Source organism: Temnothorax americanus, unplaced genomic scaffold, assembly GCF_048541705.1.
Source record: "Temnothorax americanus isolate GAGA-0224 unplaced genomic scaffold, ASM4854170v1 Scaffold91, whole genome shotgun sequence".
In the NCBI taxonomy this organism is placed as follows: domain Eukaryota; kingdom Metazoa; phylum Arthropoda; class Insecta; order Hymenoptera; family Formicidae; genus Temnothorax; species Temnothorax americanus.
Genome location: NW_027509814.1, coordinates 92032 through 113972, shown reverse-complemented (window position 1 = coordinate 113972; position 21941 = coordinate 92032). Strand labels below are relative to the sequence as shown.

Here is a 21941-nt window from a genome sequence, read left to right as displayed (position 1 = left end):
GCATCATATGAGTAATTGAGCGGATATCTCGGTCTCCGACTAGGATTAATTAGCGGTTTTTAAAGGAGGGTCAATATTAATTGCACAGCTTTCATATGCGGGTCACGGTCACGAATCTGTGAATTTAACGAACATGATGGATTTGCTTTGATGTTTTCGACGTGAAATATACACGTGAGAATTATACAAGACGACTCCTTGGGTTTCGTCTTCGCGACAGGTGGATGGAACTGTCGACAGGAAACGTAACGGCAAAATTCGTTTCGGATCGCTCGAAGCGTCGCATCAATTTCGCGCTGGATAGATGGAGAGAAGAGCGGAGAAAATCTAGACAGTCGTTGCGATGCTTAATGACCGCGTTCAAAATCAAGGAATGTATAATGAATAAATGAAATTATCCGGAATGGCATCAGGTCTCCGACTCTATTGCGAAGGCGGGTTTTCACTGCGGTGCAATCAAACGAGATACTTAACTTTTGAAAGTTTCGGAGTGACGATGAAAGTCGCACTTGCTAGTAATGATGTCAGGTAAATAGCAATTATAACTAATTATAAGCTTTCATAGTTTCCTATAATCACGTCTCTCGTGTCGGAAACTGCCTCTTCGCGCCATCGTCGCTTGCACGATGAGATAGGTTAATCGAACAACTTCCGCCGTGAAAAACACCACTTATGTATTAAAATCTAAAAAAAAAAAAAAAAAACAGTTCCTCATAAAGTGTATAATAAAACCAGTAATTATGCAGAGATAAATATACAGAAATAGATAAGATATCGAAACATCATTAAAACAGATATGAAATATAACATCCGCGCTTCGGATTAATTTCCGTATCGCCACTTATGGCAGTTCTCGTCTTTTATTTTAACCGCACGATACGTAATGCATATATGTGACGGGCGCGATAGCGGACGTGGGCGCGCGCATGAATTTGCATAAGGGCCTTGCGGAGTCGGTTCTCTCGAAGAGGTTGTCGTTGCTGGCACACGTGGGCACATTGATATCTGGTATACGCGAGGGAGATTTCGCCATGTATCACGTAACCCTTGGTTTCCATACACGCATTGCCACGTGTTATAACGCGCGTCTCCACGCGTTTCATCAATCAAATACATATACTTTTTTGACGCGCGACGGCGTGTTACAGTGCATTAAAATTAAAAAGGTTTAATTCCGTTAAATTCGGCTAATTTCAGTCAAATTTCGGCACGTTATTTTATGACAGCTTGACAAATTAATCAATAGGTTACATAATGTCATTAAATAATAATATTAATAACGCGCACTATAACGCGTGGCAACGCGTGCATGAAAACCAAAGGTAAGTATACGGCGACGATGTTTCGTCGCGGCAGTAGTGCTTCGCGAGTCACGATTCTTCAATGAAATTTCACAGAACTCCAACAACACGGCTTCGATCGGATAACGCGAGATTCGTTGGCGTTTAACCTTTAATAGAAAATATAATCGACGAGATAATCAGACGCACGACGTAGTGAAACGACGGCTGCGATTTAAATAATTTTCTCTCTGGAGAGAATAGTACTTTTACGAGAATATTTGAAGATCGAATATAAATATGACTTTTACGACAAAAATAAAAATCTAAATATAAGCTACTTCTTCATATCATTATTTATTACCAAAATATTTAACTTTTAAACATTAATATTTTTTACTGTCGAGTTGTGTTACAATCTGTTCTATTATACCGAAGTAATTTTTTCAACTATAAAAGCCCTGTCGTCGTGGACAGAAATAACTCGTGAACGGTCGACGCCTTTAGACGGCGGATGTGCCAAATACTTTTACCGACGCATATAACGGAAGCCGTGTTATTTTTGCCGCTTGGTCTTCCTTTCACGCGGATCAATGAGATGATTTATTCACATTAGTAGCGCAAATTATGCATACAACACAATGAATAAGTGAGAAAATTAGAATATCTAATACTGTGCTTTTATGTTCTAGTGTTAGGGTTGCCGTAAAATAAGACGCAGAGAAAAATAACTTGTTTATACATTGCAACGATTAGTGCTATACGCATGAGTTGCATGTGCAATGAAATAAACATGTGCTGCACGTTCGAATGATTCAGCCTTTTACGCGAAGGCTTAATATAAACGTCGCGCAAAGATCCACGTGTCGCGAAACCTCTTGTTTCCACGCAGAGGTATACATGTCCCAGATGTCCCAGCGAGTCCAAATCTGGTGCAGGCTGGGGAATTAACGTCAGTTTCACGACGTCCGGTGTTAACGCAATTGCAATTGCCGACTCGGTCGTTATGTGCCGCAAATTCTTTTTTAAATACTTGCTCGCGAGCGTTAGTGAGAAGAACAAGACATTAAACTCTTGATTAACTCCGCTTGCTACGACTTGTAAAAATTATACAAGGAAATAGCTCAGTTGTTACTTATAAGTAAAATATTTCCGACAGAGCGAATCATGATCAATTTAACATCAATTTAGATAGATAAGACATTCCAGATTTTTAAGATTTCGATTTTCTAAATTAGATACAAAAAATTCGTAGGTAAAAAAACAAACAAAATAATCAGGCTACGCATTAAAATCTATAACTTGTAATCTTTATGGAATTAAAAGGATTAAATCAAATTATCCCTGTAAGCCGATCGCCACCGTCATTAGAAATCTAGGTGCATCTAAGGTTGACCCATCCGATTTTTAATCGCTTTAATCAGCCTTAATCGTTGCATCAGCCTCAATCCAAAGCAATCGCAGTTGCAGCTTGTTAGGCTATACTAATTCCAGAACAGACCGCCGCGGCGACTGCACGCGCACACGTCGCGTCACCCGCATTACAGCAAGGATAACCGCAGCGCCGACAACCGCCGATACGCTGCGCTCGAAGTATAAAGAGGAAAATCAATGATCGCGAGGGAGGTTGCGCTTGTTGCGTCACCGACAAATAGAGAATCAAATCGCGAATAAACAATCCGAGCGTTCAATGCGATTAAGGAAACGATCGTCGATATGCGGCTTCCGATAGATCGAACAAAGTCGTATTATGTCACGAGTCCGTTACGGGCGATTTGTTTTCATAAACGATTGCGCGGCGAAATTGCCGATGCTAAATTTAGCGCGGTCGTTATGGCGATTGAGAAGCCTTGAGGTGATAAGAGGTAATCGATATCACGTCCTCGTCATTGCGTTCATCACAGAATTATCCGTTAATAATTGATACCAAAATTCTATACGAGCAACCTTCATCCATGTAAATCTCGTAGCAAGAAAATGTTTTAATTAATTCACAAAAAAGGTGCGGTAAAATACACAAAAAAGGCAGAAGCGTGTAGCCGGATTCAAGCATATACGATATAATTAAGTCTCGCTTAAAAGATCAGAAATGATAAATGTAATATATCACGGTGTAAGTTTGTCTGATATAATCCCTCATCACCTACTCAACAAGCTAACTGGGACGAATCCATTTCGCGGTACTCGACCTTGACACAGGAAAAACAGCCGGGCGATATCGAACCAAGTGTTTGACGAGTGCTGAACGAGAAAGCTAAAAGCATCGATTGCGAAAAGCTTTTAATCCCTCTTTACAACGAAACAGCGTGAAAATGTGAGAGAGAATCCGATGACAAGAACGTCACCTAGTTCATCGAACGGATAGATGGATTTGTCTGTCAGCGTAAAAATATTGGCGAGCGGTTTTGCCAAGCTCTTTCGAGGTGAATCGCATATTCTGTTCACAAATTTGTTAAAAAACGATTTTATTTTCTGCGCCACGTTATTCGACCTATTAGATATTTTTAGGTCAACGACCTAACGATCGCTAACGCAAACCTACGGGAGGTTGGTAAAATCGACCGTCAGCTTCCAAAGAAGGAAATATTTGGGAAGAAATTTTGGCTCGACACACAAGCGATCCGACGTCTCGCCAAAATTTGAGCAACTCGCGAAGGTCTACGGCCTGGCGACCCGTTTCGCGTGGACACCGTTCGACCTTCATCTCCTCCCGTCTCTTCTCACACAGGTATGCGAAATCTCTTTCTCTCTCTTTCTCTCCGTCTGATTTTTCTCGGTGCGGCAAAGAAGCGGTGGAGGAGCGGAACGGCTGAAGGAAGCTGAAGAAGCGCCCGTGAAGGAAGAGAGAAAGAAAGATATAGAGAAAGAGAGAGAAGAGAAACACAAGAAGTCTCGAGAACAACAACCGACTGGCGTCTCGAACGTAAGAGGCAGCGGTAGCAGCGACGTGCAGACAGGAAATGTTACCTCGAACGACGGTCGTGACTGGCCAATCGGAAGCGTCTAGTCGTTTACAACACCACATATTGCCGAAGCAACGCGGGAATAATATCGATAACGATACGAGGACGCGAGGAGGAAAACGTCTGTGAGGACGACGTCGAGTTTTTTTTCCCCCGGACACGCGGACTCTCTCCTTTGGCTTTGGCTCGAGACGCTCGGCTCGGCTCGGCTCGGCTCGGCCTGGGCTCGCCCCGAAAGGTGAAGCGCAGTGAACCCCTGGGCTCTCTCTCTGGCTGGCGTCGCGACGCTGCGCGGCGCCGACGGTACGTGGTCGATAGACGCGACGCGACGCGCCGGATGGTTTTCCCCCGTTTCCACGGTCGCAGTTCACAGGCTAGACCAGAAGATGGTGTTGTCGGGGAACACCGTGGCCTCCCTCACGAAGACCTTGAGACGCCACATCAAATGCGACGTCGACGTCGACGATGACGTCGAGGCGGCGGCGTGAACCGACGCAGAAAAGGCATCGATTTTTCCTCGGATTCGCGCGATTACCGACTGCCGAGCGCGTTCCGTTTCGCGGAATCGAACGCACGTATATATAAGTTCTCTCTATGGAACCTGGAATTTTGGGCCGAATTAATTAATGAGGTATCAAATCAACGTGAGGATGAAATATTCACTGCAGAACATCGGATCAATAAGATCAGAAAACTGAAAATAAAGGATGATTTTACTTAATGACTACAACAAGCTCTAACGGAAGACTATTATCTTCGGTTTAAAGAAGGCTCGTTAGGGCGATGCATTCGAAGATGTGCGCAAGCTGTAATGGTCCGTTAAGATCTCGGATGAAGATCCGAAGAGCAGTTAAACTCGACCCGACCTTCCGGAAGTGAACGCGGCAGTCTCGAAGCTATATCCCGTGAGACTGCCAAGATCAGACGAGGCTCCGATTAATCGAGGATTCGACTTAGCGCGCGCTTCGCAGACGGATGTTCTTTCGCACGGATGGCGAACGAACGAAACCATCGATTTATGTGCATTTCTCTCAGATTCCCATCCCACGGCCGCGGGCGATAGATAACGCAATTCAAACGAAGCGTTACACGCTCGATCTTAAAGTTTCTCTCTCTCTCTCTCTCTCTCTCTCTCTCTCTCTCTCTCTCTCTCTCTCTCTCTCTCTCTCTCTCTTGGCCTAATCTCACCGACAACTTCCGACGAAATCCAATCAACGAAAAGTTTTTCAATCCGCAGAACCGCTCGAGCGAGGCCGCGCGGATTACAGCGAGGAATTGAACACGTAAACTCTCGAGACAACCAGCAACATTGAGCAAAATCAACATTTCCTCTATCGAATGCTGCGGGCTGTAACGACTTGATACATGTCTTGGCGGTCCGCAATTTATATGTATGTATGGTACCAGTTTCATTAGATTATAAAACGTATTCAAACGGTACAATTCGACATTGAAATACCGTCTAAAAAAATGTGAAAGTAGGTATCGATGAATTTACATTGATTTGCATTGATTGATCAATAATTGAATGATGCGTCACGTAGATGGGAAGAATCATTTCTCTATTTGAAGAAGAGAAATGACGAAGCATATATCATATATATTAAAAATAACGCATTTTTGCAACGTAGGTAACTCATAAATATCAACTAATTTATATATGATAAAATAGTGTAAGAAATCGAAGTTTTCTGAACCCACATTGTGCTCGAAAGCACATTTTTCGTTCCCGAGATCGTTTTAAAGTGTTTATCCCTTTATTTCGCCGAGGTTGAATCGCTAAGGTTCTAGGAAATCCGCTGGCATTCCCGAAGGGTGAATCCAATGTTTGACACGAAACCAGACAGGCGCTAGCGGAGCACGAAGAAGCTGGTTGTGGGCTCGTTGGAATCGCGGCAGGATTAAACGGGCAAATTACGGGTTTGCGGCGGACCACGAAGAGGAGAAGGAGAATGAGAAAGGGAAAGAGAGAGAGAGAGAGAGAGAAAGAGAGAGAGAGAGAGAGAGAGAGAGAGAAGAGGTTTGAACGGCGAAAATAAAGAAAGTGGAGGACAAGACGTCTCCCAGCAAATTCCACGGGCATACGCGAACATGGAGCCCCCGGCGAATTTATTGCATCCCCAGGACCCCGATGTAATTATCCTCATTCCGAAATCCTCGAACGCGTGTCCCCGCGCTCATTCGAGCGACGCAAAGTGCGGAGAGATCGCGGATAAATTTTCTTAAATAAGACCCAACCGCCTCTCTTTTCTCTTTAGCGAACGAAAGATACTCTTTAGTAAACAAACTCGAAAATACATATTCGATGTATTCTCGCGAGAGACTAATCGATTCGTAAATATTCGCGAAATAAAGCCGTGTATTTCTTCGATGAGGAAAGAATTCTTGCATAAAATTCTCCAATTAGCCTTTAGATAAGGGTTTCCACGAAATTCAGAACTGTCCGATATTCGAATCGCACACATTCTGAGTAGTAGCTAAATATACTTCAGGACGCGCCATGCGGAATATCACGATCGGGAAAAGAAGATATTATGTATACTCCTGACTCTCACGTGTCCGCTTATCCGTGCGAGATCGCCTGCAAATTAACCGAATATCAAATACGGAAACACGCCGCAGCTACAAATTAACGCGCGAATTAGAGACGCCAGTACTGCTGGCTACTCGGGACACGTGTCATAAAGAGGTTCCCAATCTCAGATAGGATATATTTCCAGATTAGAAGAAATACAGTAGTAAAAGAGGAGGTTGAGTATAAAAAAAAAAAAGATCAATCTTTTGAAAGAAAATGGTGTGCGCAGTACCGCATTATTGCAAAATATTATTCAAAGATAAGTTATTAATATGCAATATTTTATATGCAAAAAAAAATTAAGCAGAAAAAGTTTTTCATATTTCAAAATAAATGTCATTCTTAGAAAATTCTTTGACGGATATAAAATCCGAAATCTGCATCGTATAGTTAACACAAATAATGTAAATGAATGAATAATGTAAATTCAATGAATACGATATTGCTTAACGTTTTTTATAATATTCTTATCAATAAATTATTCGTCAACTTGTAACATTTTATATGTTGGAAAATTTTGATTGTCGACAACATCAGGATATCTTCAGGTATCCTACGATCGGCTAATCTAATGTTTGGGAACCTCTGCTATGTGTGATGGAACCGGTAGCCTTTGCCGAGTACACGTCGAGCGACGAAGAAACATGAGAGCGCGTCGCTATTTCCATAATGAAAAGGTTCGTCCGTTAACCGCTGTTAACCCTTGCCTAGCGAGAGCATGCGTGAAATTGCAATTGGTAGTTTCTTTCCAGGACTCCGTACCGGTTTTCGCAGAATGAAGACCAACGCGACCGCGTTTCGATACGCATTTCGTCGGCGGAGCAATTTTGATTATGCTGTTACCTCACATCGCTGCCACTCGCGGTAGGTATATCAGGCGTAAAGTTCAACAACTTACAGGATATCATCAGAACCAACAAGCGAAAACATGAGCGTTGGAGTATTTTTGCCAATAAACGAAACGATGCGCATCGGGCGCGTATTTATAAATCTGAAATACTTCAAGCTTTGTAAATTACAGCAATGTCCGTTCTCACTTTTAAAAATATGAAACTGACAATAATAGAATCAAACAAAATCGCAAGGCGTTCTAAATATGTCCATGGATAGATTATTCGGAAAATATACATTATTATCGACTGCATAAATACCGCCATATATATATATCTTCGATTAAAAAAAAAATTATTCTATACCGAACACTGAACATACGTATAAATCGTTTATCATTACTCCACCCGTCATTAATAATTCGAAAAGTACGCCATAGACACTAAGAGTGACGAGTTTCGCTGGTTCGGACAGATTTAATCTATCGAGCAGCGGCTGGCGAGAAGCTGTTTAGTTACGAGATCGTTGTCGTCCGTAAATCGTCATCATGCTTGCGAACCCGCTACCGGTCTCGCTACACTGGATTTTCCCGATCGCGGCGCGCACTTTCGCGATAAGGTCGTATCTCGATTACGGTCATTGGATATGATTTATCGCAGCTCGTCTCGGATCCGCAGTGGACGACACAAGAGTAAACACGAGGCTCGTAAAAGAGGAGCTCGTGAAGGCGCCTGTCGCGGTCAAGATGCAGAACAAATCACTCCGGAAGAGGACTTTTGCATCTTGATATGTCGGACGCAGCCTAGTACTCGCACTCGGTGACAGAGAACACGGATTTCTCTTTTCCACAGTTAATGATCGCCACGTTAACAAGTGGATTATAGCGCGAACCTCGACAAATTGACATTCACGCATTATATTATGAAGTCGATTTTATCGGTCTCTAAATGTCTTATACGAATGCATTAAAATATAAGTCGCGCGACTATATATAAACATTAAAATATAAATCCGTAATATATAGACTGGAATGAATTTGAATCTATGAATCAAATTAAAACGCATGGCTAGAAAAATTGTGACTTTGAACTTTTCTCAAATTACTTTCATAAGCATTACTTTGTAAGCTTTCATGTACGGCTTCTTCTCATTTAGATTAGCTAATGAACCTTTAAAAGATTTATTAAACGCAAGTTATTTAAGGAACTATCTGTTGAGGAAGCTCGCGTGTTGCAGAAGCTAATAAGGCTTCTTTATTTTTTTGGTACTTTACCTGTGCGAAAGAACAGTTATATTTCTCGCACGTACGCCTGGAAATAGGTAGACGATGGGCTCTGGCGTAAAAGCGAGAACTGCACACGTGGTTCGTACCAGGTTGCTGTACCGGACTCTCGAAGCGGATATTGGGAACGAGCATCGCGGAAGAACATAACGCGTCGCGCACGTCAGACTAGCTATTTTCGCTTGGCTTAGACTTTCCAGAACACCCAGCAGCTCGTCGTAGTTGCATTCCGTTCGCTGCTCTATTAATACCTTTCTTTGGACATGCCGCACCATCATTGAAAAAAAAGTACAAATATCCATACAATTGTTTAGTTCAACGATAATATTTCTATTCATAAAAATATTAAATGCAAATACCAATTTACGATTTTACGTAATAAAGTTTTTCGTAATATCAATATTTTCTGTAACAACTCGTCCATATATTGAATCAAATTAATAAATATTTACGAATTAATAAAAATAAGATTTTCGCACATCACACTTATTCTATTTCTTCCTTTGCGCGAATAACATGTTTTTTAATATAAATTTTCAGCATAAGCTTCAGACGATGTTAAAATTTTATTTGAAGGAACATCGTAATCACCTGAATTTTTTTTTATGTGATATAAATTCAGCAGAATTAAACGGTACTTTTAGTTCAAAATTGGTTTTATTCAAGAGCGATGCTGAAGTAGACGTTCCAAGGTTCCAAAGTAAAGGGGCAAGTTCAAGGCGAGTAACCGGAAATGGAAATATACGTTGGTGAGCGTTTGGAAAGACGAGAAACCGGCAAGGGATCGCGAAAGGAGGAGCAAGAGAATCGAGCGCATTTTGCTGCACGATATTACGAGTTAGTCGAGCATAATTGCAAGTTTAGTGTCGATCAATAATGGTAAACGGGTTTGTGTGTTCCGGCACGAGATGGACGGAGAGTTCAATGATATCTGAATTCAGATTCAGACCGTGAAAGTTGTCAGAACAAATGTATATAGAAAATTCATATAACTGATATAAAAATGTCAAGGAGTAAACACATGTTCTGTCTCACTTTTGCCAAAATCGATGGACGAAAATAACATGAGGGACTAGTTTAAGTTTAGAATATAAGTTATTATCGATTATCTGTGTGTGCTGTGAAAAAGAGAGAGAAAAGTATTAAAAAAAAAAAAACAATTGGCAGATTTATCTTCAAAAGATTGCATTGACGGCTTCGAATTGTGTAAAAAGCAGCATGCTTCTGCTCCATACGATGTATGGGCCCGCGAAGTTGCATCTCACAATCTTTTAATATTAGCCGAGGGAGGCGATAACTATACATTACACTCACGGATATGCGTTTCTAAAAGGTCACGCAAGGCAGGGGGTTCCATTTAAGCGTCGAACTGCGAATTCCACACGTCTCGATATTAATTCGCCGATCGTTTTAAATACCAAAGGACGGACGACGTCGAGATTAAATTCGCGTCTCGCCTTCGCAGAAAATTTCAAGAATTTATAAAGCTTAAATCCAACTCAAATAAAAGAGTGAAGAAACCAATCAAATTTTTTAATAAAACAAAATTGACTTTAAATTAATCTAGAAATGTGTTGTCAAACTAATAACAGATTTTGTTAATCTAATACTTCCGTAGTTAATAAATTTTACATCCAACAACAATCTAGGATTCATTATAACTTATATTATTATAATATGCTTACAAGCCGATATTAAAGCTGGTAGTAAAACCGTGCGACACGCAACAATTGTCAATTAGGACCGGCAGACGCACGCGAGGCATAAATAGCAACGAAAATTGCAGCATGCGAAAAAGGACGGCATCGAGGTGCATCAACATAACGGCAGACAGGTATATGTTTCCTAATGGACTCGTTTGTGCAAGAAAGTTATGGTATGTCGCAGCGCGATGCGGCGAGATGGCGGTGAATTGTTTCGAGCTGCCGCTCGTATAAAAACTGCGACGAAGACCGATAATCATCACCGTTAGTGTCGGAATTCCCCGCGAGTTTGTAAATGGGGTCGTTTCCACGTCCCCGTAGGGTTAACGTACGCCCAAGTTCCATCGATCCTGATGGCAAACAAACCGACACCTGCGAGCACGAAGCCGACATACGATTGAACGTATATGTGTCCCTTGATAGCCGGCGGATCGAGCGAGGAAAATCGATAATTATGCTAGGAGCTGTTCAGTAAAATTAATACGAGGCAGGTGACCTCGACAGGAATTTTCGCATCCTTGCGCGAAACGCAAGGCGGAAATAAACGTACCTTTGGCGTGGGAAATGGATAATTAGGTGCAACACGTCCGGTGAACTTGTCGAGAGAAATACGCCAGCCGTTTATCTCGGGGTTTTTTTTTTCGAATCGCGATAGGTGTGGTGGCGAGTGTGGAGAATGGATAATTATACGACAATACGTTCGCGAAAAAATAAGAAGAGAGATATCTCAGCTTTGAATCGATATAAAAAAAAGGCAAGAAAAGAGAAACCTCACTTTCATCGAGCAGGTTTTTTTTTAATCGTATACGGAGATATTAGCAGTGACAGACATCCGTTAAGCGTGTTAAATCGATAATCATGGCGCACAAAATGTGCCCATTAAAATCGACACAATATAATACACCTTATTAATATTTTACAGACAGGTCTAATGACGGCGCGTGCGCCAGATTAAATTTCACGTTATTCAAGCCTCATACAAACGCTTTCCGTCGTAATTAATCCGTAAAAGCACGCGCAGTCATCGGAGATGTTTAAGCGTAGCGAATCGGTAACTCGGAAACGTAATAGCGAAATTCCGGAGTGTTCGCCAGGCAACGTATTAATCCTATCAGGCCTTTGGACGCGATGTTATTTATGTTTTACGGTACTCGAGGTCGCGTCGAATAAATTCTACATTATTACTCCGTTTCGCGAAATAAAACACAGTTCAAGCGGTATGCGCAACTTAGCGGTTTCGCTCCCTGACTGTCGTTCTGATGAATGCAACTTAGGCGTTGCTTAAACGCGAATTATCACTCATTAGAAACCGCGATTCACCGCAGCGACGGGAATATTTCAATGTCACCTCGCTTCTCCATTATATCGCACGTAATGAAAATAACCGTAAAGCGCGTGAAACTGCACAAGTGTATACTTTGTATCGCGCAATATCCTCATCTCAATCTTCGCGGGATCAAGTAACGCGAGAGCTTTAACTAGAAGTCCGCGCGAGTTCAGTTGGGCCGAGTGACTGTGTGATAAAATATGTGAGACAACCGATCGCGGAAACGCGAAGATTGAGTATACAGTTTCGGAGACAATATAAAGGCTGATGCGTGCGAAGTAATAACGGTGCAAGATTAATGTCGCCTCGTATAGATCATATCGAAACTGGATTGTCGTCGGGATGCTCGCGCCTCCTCCAGCTGTCTCGTGTATATCTTCCGAAATAACATTCAAACAGGCTTCATATAGGTACGCTCTCTGCGAAAGCATTATAGACAGAAAATCTTTCCGAGAACAGGACTTGATTTTTCCCAACAGATTTACATATTTTAAATATTTTTATACTTTGTATTTTTATTCCTAAAAAATATCAGAACTAATTTGATGAGTTATAAAAAGGATATCCCGTAACTTAGACTAATAAGAATCTCGATTTAACTTTGATTTATATGTTCTTGATGACAATAATCTCGAACACGTTAAAATTATTTTGCAGGAAACAGGATAAAACCACGATTTGGACCAGCTAGATCTGGCGGAAGCGACAGGTTCACGAGAGGTCTTTACCTTAACCTTGAAGAGCACCGATCGTCCTAGCAAAAGTGAACCAGACAAAAGACGAGGTGCTAAACAACGTGAGTAGTTCACCCAGTTCCACGGTGAATAATAAACGATTTCCGAGCTTATGTAAGCCCGAACGTTTCCTTGCGGACACGTCCAGGCATCGGCACTGATCTCACCGTCATTTTATCCGCTCATCTGATACCGAGACACGTCGGTGCATAACAATATCAGGCACGGAATCACATTCCACGCATACAGTATGTCGAATCCTGTTATTATTTGACTTCAGTTGGAAATGCTGTAACGACTTGGGATCAAATTTTCTAACAAATAAAATTATTTTTGTCTCGAGATTACATTAAATATACATTCTATTTTTTATATCTAAATAATTATGACGAATAACATTTTATTTCTTATCACTCTTAGAATGAATGAAGCCTCAATATTTTAAACTCAATATTTTAAAGATAAATCCTTTCTATGTAATTATATCTGGTACTTATTCATTATTACTTATCCGTTAATAAAATTAATTGCGCGATAAGAGAAAAATTTGCGAGGTAATCTAATTTCTAACGGACATTAATCACGAAGATGATTCACGGGTCAGTTGGCGCGATCTCTATTAAAGTGGTCTCCATTAGAACGATCGTGCAAATATAGTCGTCACACTTTCTGAGCACACGTCTTTCGCGCCGTATGCAGTTTGCGTACGTTTTATTTCCAAAAAATTGAGCTTTACCGTATAATTAGTCGTGCGAATTGAACGTACGCTCCGCCGCAATTATAAGAGACCACCCGCAAAAACCGGACAAACAAGTCAAAGGGAACTCAATCGTATATGTACCGCAATAATTAATGATGCGGACAGGTCAGAATATATATATTACCCGGTTTGTGCAAATATTTCACGAAAAATTCATAATTTTTACCGGTTTGCTGCGTAAGCCACGTATCTGTATCAAACTCGAAAGTATAACGAATTATTTTAGAGGGACAGCAAAAAAAAAGAATAAATATTATTTGATGCCAACAAAATTTTCTTTCATATTTTCACGATCTTGTATCTTGAAAAAATCACTAACAATCGTTAACCTTTTATCATAAATCTCGAGTTTTTCTACGATGCTTATACAAAGATTGGAGGCCAACAACTACGACGATTTATTTGACGAAAATCTTCCCCGTGTGACGAGCGAAACCATTTCGCGTTCCTATTGTTTCACGCGATATTATCAATCGCCGAGAGCACGTGTTCGCGCTAATGACGACCGAGACGAGTAAGAAGGAACGACGCATCGCGCCTTTCCGTATAGCAAACTGCGTGTTCCGACTTGCATCTTTTCTCACTATTGTATGTATCTTCCCACGAAATGCAAGTGCAACCACGCAGAACACGACAGTGCGACGCGGCATTATCTTCTACGTGTGTCCGAATGACACCTTTACGTCAGATCTTCACTTTTATGTTACGCAATCGATAGTGTTATCTCTCGTTGGAAATTTTTCCAACGTCCATATTCGTGAAGAATCTTAACGTTGAACCGAATCTTCGCGACGTAAGTTCAACGACATCCCCTACAGAACAGTCTTGAAAAATCGGTCTCGAAAACGCTGTTTCGGCACATCCTCTTTCCATTAATTGATCTCGCTCGAACACGCAACGGTCAATTTTCGCAATTCGCAGCGAGGTATAGAGGCCAGAAGTATACCGCGAAGGCAGTCACACCCAACTGACTAAAGTGACGTTAAGTGGGCCTTCGCATTTAACATCATTGGCCTCCGCACGTCAAGCGCGTTGGCCGCGCCGGATAACTTGTTCGTTTCAGCCGCACCGTGCAGGCTTACTTATGTCTGTCGTGTTTATGTAATCGCGTAATGAGACGTGGGCGAGAACGTCTATTTCGTTCTTCCTCATTTGCGTTTCTGGGACGATACGCGAATCTGGAAGAATCTACCGCGCAACTAAAAGAAAAAACAATTTTTATAGAGAAATTGTGATAGAAATTGTATGCGAGCAACAAATTAGTAAATATCAACAATTTTTGAGAAAAAATTTGGATACAAGTCAATGCTAGAAATCGAATTTATTTAAAAATTTCATATTTAAAATGGACCTCATAAATTATAAATTGGATCTGCTATTTGCTGCGAACTTTTCATATATGTATATCTTATTGTTAGTAGCAAAACTTTAAATAAAAATTATATTGAGCTCTAAAGTTAACTCAGGTGTTTTAAGGCTTTGTCCGCAGTTATCGCTGCTCACCGAGTTTTTTATCTTAATACTGATGGACAATAGGTTGCGAAGCGAACAATCGTGCAGCTTGACAAAAGTCGACGGGGAAAACGAGCGTAGCGAACAATCCGCGCTCGTGTACAAAACGTTCCGAACGATTACCTCATTTGTCGGCGTTTGATTCGCTATGACGATTGCACAACGGTCCAGCGCGAGAAGAAAACGTCAAGGCGAGACGGGAGGTACGTGGGTGGTTTTCGAATGAAAAAAGACCCGGCAATTTCGTAAACGAAGAGGTTTCCTTTGCCACGACATGCGCCGATGAGCGTTTGTCAACATCCTTCTCGAGAAGAATGCGCACTTCCTTTGTCTCGTTTGAACTTTATTTCCAATCAAAGTAAATACATTTCTTTTCAAAAATAAAAGAAGCGGATATTGCTTATTAAAATTCTCTCGAATTAATTCCTAGTCAGAAAGATATGAAGAAACATCTTTCTACTTATATACGAAATGTGATTTCTTTAACTTTTCACAATTAGTTACGTGATATAACTACGCTCCGATATAACTATATGAGCGCGTTCCATATTGACAAATGTGTATCCTTTGGAATTATCTCGCTACAATTATTAGAGTTACGACCGACGATTTATCTTCGACCAGCATCACGACCAGAAACGAATTACCGCGAACACATTCCACGATCGTTTATCACGCCGCTAAGAAATCTGTCGACCAAGCCTATATGTGTATCAGTTTTCATTCGAGCGTCGGGCTGCTATAGGCAAAATCCACTTTCCTGAAATTATGCCGCGCCCAATACGGAAATGAAACCGTGTTTATCTGTCCATCGTTCGATAAAAATATCAATCTATTATGAAAAGGGAACGGAACCAAGAATATCATTCTTTCGAAGACTGCTAAATACGGAATTGCTTCCAATATATAAAGATCCACCACGACCGTCCATTATCCATCAGATGCTATATTATTTTCGTCGTTTTTAATTTTTAAATACTAGATTTAAACCTCTTGGATGATTGTAACACAAAACAATCACATCAAATTTTAAAAATAGACTGTGTAAAATTAAATAAAACTTCATAAATTAATAAAATTTACATCTCGTAGATTCACAATCAACATGAACACGTAAATTAGAGCAACGCGAGCTAAGAATCCACGTTAGTGAGCAAGTAATATCTCAAGTAAAGATTTTATAATCAACTTTATAATCAACTTCTATATTTAAAGCTCGATCGAGAGCAATTTAATTGGCAATCGCTTGTAACTGAGAAGCTATTCTCCTCTTAACATTGAAATTAACGACATTATTCTTAATTCAGTGCGCCTGGTAATCGAGAGAAAAAATACATATAGAATAGCATAAAATACCGCGCGGCCGCGAGAGCGATTAAAAAGTACGCGAGTCAACGAACGAACTTGGAATGCAATTAAAGAAAATTTAACGAGCTTCTTATCGTTATCCAGGCTTGCCGTTCAGAAAATTAGTCGGACACGCTCAAGGAAGCTCATCGTTTCCGCGCGAGGGCTTAATCTCTTTCTACCACGAAATCGAAGAATTCGCCACGGCGATCTCGCCGTTCTCTCCTTTCATTCGTATATAACCGTTCTGCTCGCGTTTGTACATGCCGAATGCCATTGAATTTATGAATAACGCGCGAGATGGTGGTGGTCGTTAAGAGATTAAACGTTTGACTCGCGGATACTAGCTAAGCAAGAAACGACGACGTTTTTTTACGCAAAAACGCGCAGAAACTCGCCATTAATATCGCAACGCTATATACTATAACATTTAATAATGCTATCACATATATTATTAAGTGAAAAAGATAATCTTTGATGCGCGCGCAAAGACACGTGCAAAAAACGGTCACGAGTTTCCTTCCGTTAACCATACAAACCGAACACGCTAGCGCGTGCGGCCACGCGCCGCTGAATTATGCACCGTTGAATTATGAATGGCACGGGATAATGGAAATAATTAACGGTGTCCGATTCGCGGATGCTAATGAAGCCGGCGAGACGGTTTGCTGCTCGCATTAATGCGCGTCTCGCCGTCGGGAATTTCTCGGCCGCGCCACGCCGCGCGAGAGAGAGGGACGCACCTCGTAACAAAAGTCCGCGTCTTCCGCAATTATCGCCGGCCCTATCCGCGCGCCTTGCCGCCGATGCCAATTCGCACGCCCGCACCGTCGAGAGCGGTTCGGGGCTAACACAAACACATACGGCGGGAAAGATGAATTTCGATTTCACCCGGGTCGACGGCGTGACACCGCGATCCGGGATCGCGAGGGCGGGCAAACGAAATTAGCGGTATCAAGAGAATAACTGTTATTATATTTTCTATAAGATACCCGCGTGTACCAATAGCGCGCTTTCGCGAAGATTCCGCACATTTGATATCATACTTATGAAGTGACGGAGAAAATGTGAATATTATATATATGCTGCCAAATTATTTCTTTAAATAAGTTAATTAGTTAAATACTTAAGGGCCAGTTGTTCCAACCTGTTGATAAGCTAACTAATAGTTAAATCTTTGTCTAATGTAAAGGATAAACAAAGACATATATATGATTTAACTATTAGTTAGTTTACCAACAGGTTGAAACAGAACCGGTCCTAAGTTCAATTATTAGGCCGTATATGAAAATAGAATCACAGAAAAGACGTCGAAATATTGTTCGATATTATTTGCTGTCAGAACTTCTCGTTTAAAAGGGTAAAATCAAGCGGAAGAATCTCTCATCCCTTTCGCCGCCTAACTCTTTTTAACGAATATAATTAACTGTGATATACACAAACGTGTGTTTGTACAACAATCTATCATTTTATATTTTTTTTTCACCGCTTAAGCGAGGCGGTGAATAAGGAGAAGCATTCGCACTCGTAAGACACGTTTGCGCTGTATCTATGGGTGGCCCTAATGATATTCAGGTTGCTTTCTCCTCTAAATCGTGAAAAGTAGCATGCATGCGTGGAAAATTAACGCAGCAGGATAGCTCGAGCAGATCCGCGAGGAAAGATACGCGGATTTGTGGCGACACGAACGATTCGTGCGTATGGGGCGCGTATAAATCCGCCCGCGAGAAACGATTTCGCCTCGTGATAGCGAGCGCTTTCCGCGGGATCGTTTCCCTGGCACGGATTCCTCGATCCGGCGATCGAGAAACGCAATGCACCTTCGTCTCGACCCACCTATCGTGGGAATCTATCACGTGGATCGAACCTGCCTCTTGCTGACCCGCAACGCATACACCGCTAATCCGCGTGTCGGAGGCCTGAATGCGAGAGAGCCCAAGCGGGTATGCCCGTCGCCGCCACTTTTTAACCCCGCTTCTCGCCGCCGCATGCTTCTTACACCGATGAATCAGACATCTATTCATTGAGCATTGAATGCTAAATAACTCAGCGTAAAAATAGACACGCGTGGTTGCTGCAACTATGCAATTTGCATTTTTCCCCGCAACGCGTTCTAGCGGCATGCGTGCACTTGTTTGGAGCCCACTTTGAATTTTTTTTCTTATTTCGAATAATAGTTACATCGACGATGATCATATCGACGTTCACTCTTCCGACAATAATAATATTTTGAGTTGTGAGAAGAATCGGCGATAAATCTCGTTGAACGTTCGATTTTGTATACGGATCTTCCATATAGAAACGTGTCAAATTCTTATATTACGATTCTCTATCGCAATTCTCTCGACGTTATCTTAATCGCTCGAACCGGTCGCATATCAAGAGAGTTTCGCTTCAATTAATTCGCATAACTCGCGCAGGTCGTTCAATCGACGTGTTAATTAATCGAAACTAACGCGCCGTTTCCGCAAGCATTACGATAGAAAGCAATGTTAGTTACAGAAAAGCATGAACTCACTTTTCGGCGCGAATAACAATGACGAATGAAAGTGTGGTATTCTGCCTCGAAAATATCATTTGCATCGACTTACCTGAAACAGAAAAAAATATACATTAATTAATTTAAATGCTGCGCAAATATTGCGAAAACGTTTCCTATAATATTCCATGTTATTACACGTGTTTTTTCTCCTTCCTTTTAAGTTTTTTTTTACCTTAAGGTTAATTAACAACGATTATTGCAGGAAGCGTATGCTAGTAGCAAAAGGTCGCCGCGAAAACTGCCGCGATTAATGCCTTCGCTGCAATTGATGGTCGGTGAGATATCGATCTGTGATATCTGCGCGCGGCCTCGCCGCACGGCGGAAGATAAATTCCGAAGTTCACCACAAAGCCGACGATTATCGCGACTCTTCGTTCTTCCTCCTACTTCGTTATGCGCGCTATAATATATCGCGCGAGCACGCAAGCTGCTGCTAAGCAGAATTCGCGGTAGATCCGCGGGTAAAGATAGAAGAAAACACATTCAAGCTCCCCGGCAAGTCGTCTCGCTGTATACCCTACATTTTGCATCCATCATGAATACTCAGCATTTAACGGTTATGTTACACTCATTACGCTGAAAAATCGCGCTAAATGCGGCACGCTTTTAGACTCGTGCTTCGCGCTCGGCGGCTTCCGCGAACATCTTCCTCTCGAGACATTAATAAATCAAAGCGAGTGGGAATGCCTTTCCACGAGCACGGACGTATTATTAAAACTTGAAATGGAATAAAGTGTCACGTTCTGTCAAAAGTTAGTTGGTTCGTCCGTTTTTGGGTCAAAACATTTAAGTAATTTACCCGGGATTTGGACCAGGTTGTGTGATTAATCTAAAGATTTGGCACGCTATTTGGCAGCGACAGTTAAGGGTTGTGGACGTAAAGGTTTTAAGTGTAAATTAGTTTTTACTCTTATTTATATTCAAGTGGCAAGAACCCCCCCCCCGCGTGAGCTTCTCACCACTTCTTTTGTCTTTATGTTTGGAGGATGAGGAAGGTCTTATCACTAGGTGTAATTTTATCCCTTGTGAACCGCGGCCTGAGAACCGTCTTCCCATCAGAAATCGGATAATTAATTAATATCGATTCTTCGCTCTTAACATTCTTGGCTATTTTAAGATTGAATTTTGCTCGCACGTAACAAAAGATTCCCCCCGAAAGAGGCTCGATGATTATAAAATGAATAGCATTCCCGTTCTTTTCAAATATTTCAAAAAAGAATTCTATTTGGATTCTTTCATGGATATTTCAAGCACGTTAATTATTGCCGTGCCAGTCGCAAGAGTAGAAAGTCCTGATGTAACTTAGACGACTATATCGACGAGAGGAAGACTTAAATGCTTCAATTCAACCTTTTGCCCCATGACAGGGAACACGAAATACCACAGCGATATCCATGCGTAGCTTCTCCGAAGTGTTTTAATCAGCAAGTACCTAATGTTTCCACTCCGCATTACGCAAAAAATCAAGATTTTCCAAAAGAATATGTGCATTTCGCGACGTGCGCGTACAAGAACACACACATGCGGCAAAAGTAATTTAAATATAAAATATTTTAATGTATTATTATGCCATAATTTTAAATCGTAGTTAAATATAAGATTTTAATAATAATGATGCCAATATCAGTTATTACTATTGCAATTTACGCGAACATAATTGGACCGTTTTGCGACTTATCGCTGTATTTTTAGCACATATTCGGATTCATTGTAACTGGCAAAAGACAAATAATAACATATAAATAGCGAATTATTTTTTTAATTATAACGAATGTTGAAAGGAAAAGTCAGCTGTGCTTTTCCGAATAGCCTGTGAAAAGCAACCGAAAACAATGGCAGTAATCGCGCGAACACGCCGCGGGTGTGCACAATGCAAATGCACTACAGATCTCCCCTTTCGTACACGTGGCCGGAAAGAGAAAGGAGCGAGAACAAGCATATTGTTCGCATTCAGCCTATATATCAAATTGAAATGCATATTGACCTAGGCCATGGATAATGCCTTTGCGTTAGCATGACGTTCGATTCGTGACGAAACAAAATGTACTATAATTTCGTTCGTGTTTCACATAGCGATAAAAAATTAACTCAAATAATCAAGAAACATTCTATTACAAACAATAAATAATTCTTTTACAAAACTTGATTACAAAATTTGTTTGTACCGGAATTCGTCTACCTATTTTAAGATGAAAATGCAATATTTTACATGATTATTTTTCAATCTTGTGTTTTTTATATTTCATATCTATACATTTTATATATATAAATATATAAGTATATAATAAAATATGAAGTTAATTATCTGTATATTATTAAAAAGCATTGATTTCTTTGTCGTCAAATTCTCATGTCTATTTATTTAAATTTCTCACGTAGATGTGTGTGTGTGTGTGTGTGTGTGTGCGTGAGACTCTTCTAGCGCCGAGATTTGAGAAACACAATCTGTCGTTGAAGAAACTACTGATAAGCAGCCTGAACAATGTTCCATTGTGAAAAGCGTGAAGTTAGGTAATATACGAGGACTCGCGTTTTCCAATTTACTCTATACGCCCAATATAATTAAGAATGCCTGTGGCTAATCACCGACATCGCCGAGAATAGCGCACGCTTAATTAAGACGTTGGCCGGGATGATATTTCGCGTTGCGGCTTTCTCACTATAAATACACCGTAATGCGGTCAGTGCCATCAGGTTGTTAATCACGAAAAGAGCAAAAATCTGACATTAATAATATTGTTACGGTAAATTTAAAGAACAATACATGTTAACTCCGATATGAAATCTTCAATATAAAAACGATTGTCCTATTTATCAAATAAAATAAATTGCCTTCTGGGAAACAAAATGCATCCTTGACATCGGGGTGCAATTAACACGCGTTTCTTTACAAGATCATTTCCGAGCCGAGATTTTCCATTAGCTGCGACGTGATCTCTTCACCGCGCCTATCTTTTTACGCCGCGGAATATACGAATACTTTGTATCGCGGAAGAATCTGGTTCGTGCCGCAGGCGAGACGCCACAAGACGTAAGGGGTTAATGACGCGATTCGACGGGTGATGATGCCGGACAAGCTGATTGC

The 21941-nt window shown here is 41.1% G+C and overlaps 1 protein-coding gene and 1 long non-coding RNA gene across 20 annotated transcripts in view; one reads left to right on the top strand and one right to left on the bottom strand.

Moving 5' to 3' along the window:
* Positions 1 to 21941, bottom strand: part of LOC143908294 (uncharacterized) — a 155743-nt gene that overhangs the window by 115563 nt on the left and 18239 nt on the right. For 3 of the 19 annotated variants that reach the window (XM_077425888.1, XM_077425893.1, XM_077425897.1), the window contains exon 1: positions 4248 to 4320. The exons of 15 other annotated variants lie outside the window; for them this stretch is intronic. In XM_077425888.1, coding sequence (XP_077282014.1) covers positions 4248 to 4305 — 58 coding nt within the window. In that variant the 5' untranslated portion in view covers positions 4306 to 4320. Of the gene's footprint in view, positions 1 to 4247; positions 4321 to 18832; positions 18851 to 21941 lie in introns of those variants that run through there. One more of the 19 variants, XM_077425901.1, reaches the window with a different exon arrangement.
* On the top strand, positions 7189 to 13105 carry LOC143908299 (uncharacterized). The gene is made up of 3 exons (XR_013260096.1): positions 7189 to 7495; positions 7571 to 7682; positions 12619 to 13105. It is a non-coding gene; the product is annotated as an uncharacterized LOC143908299 (long non-coding RNA).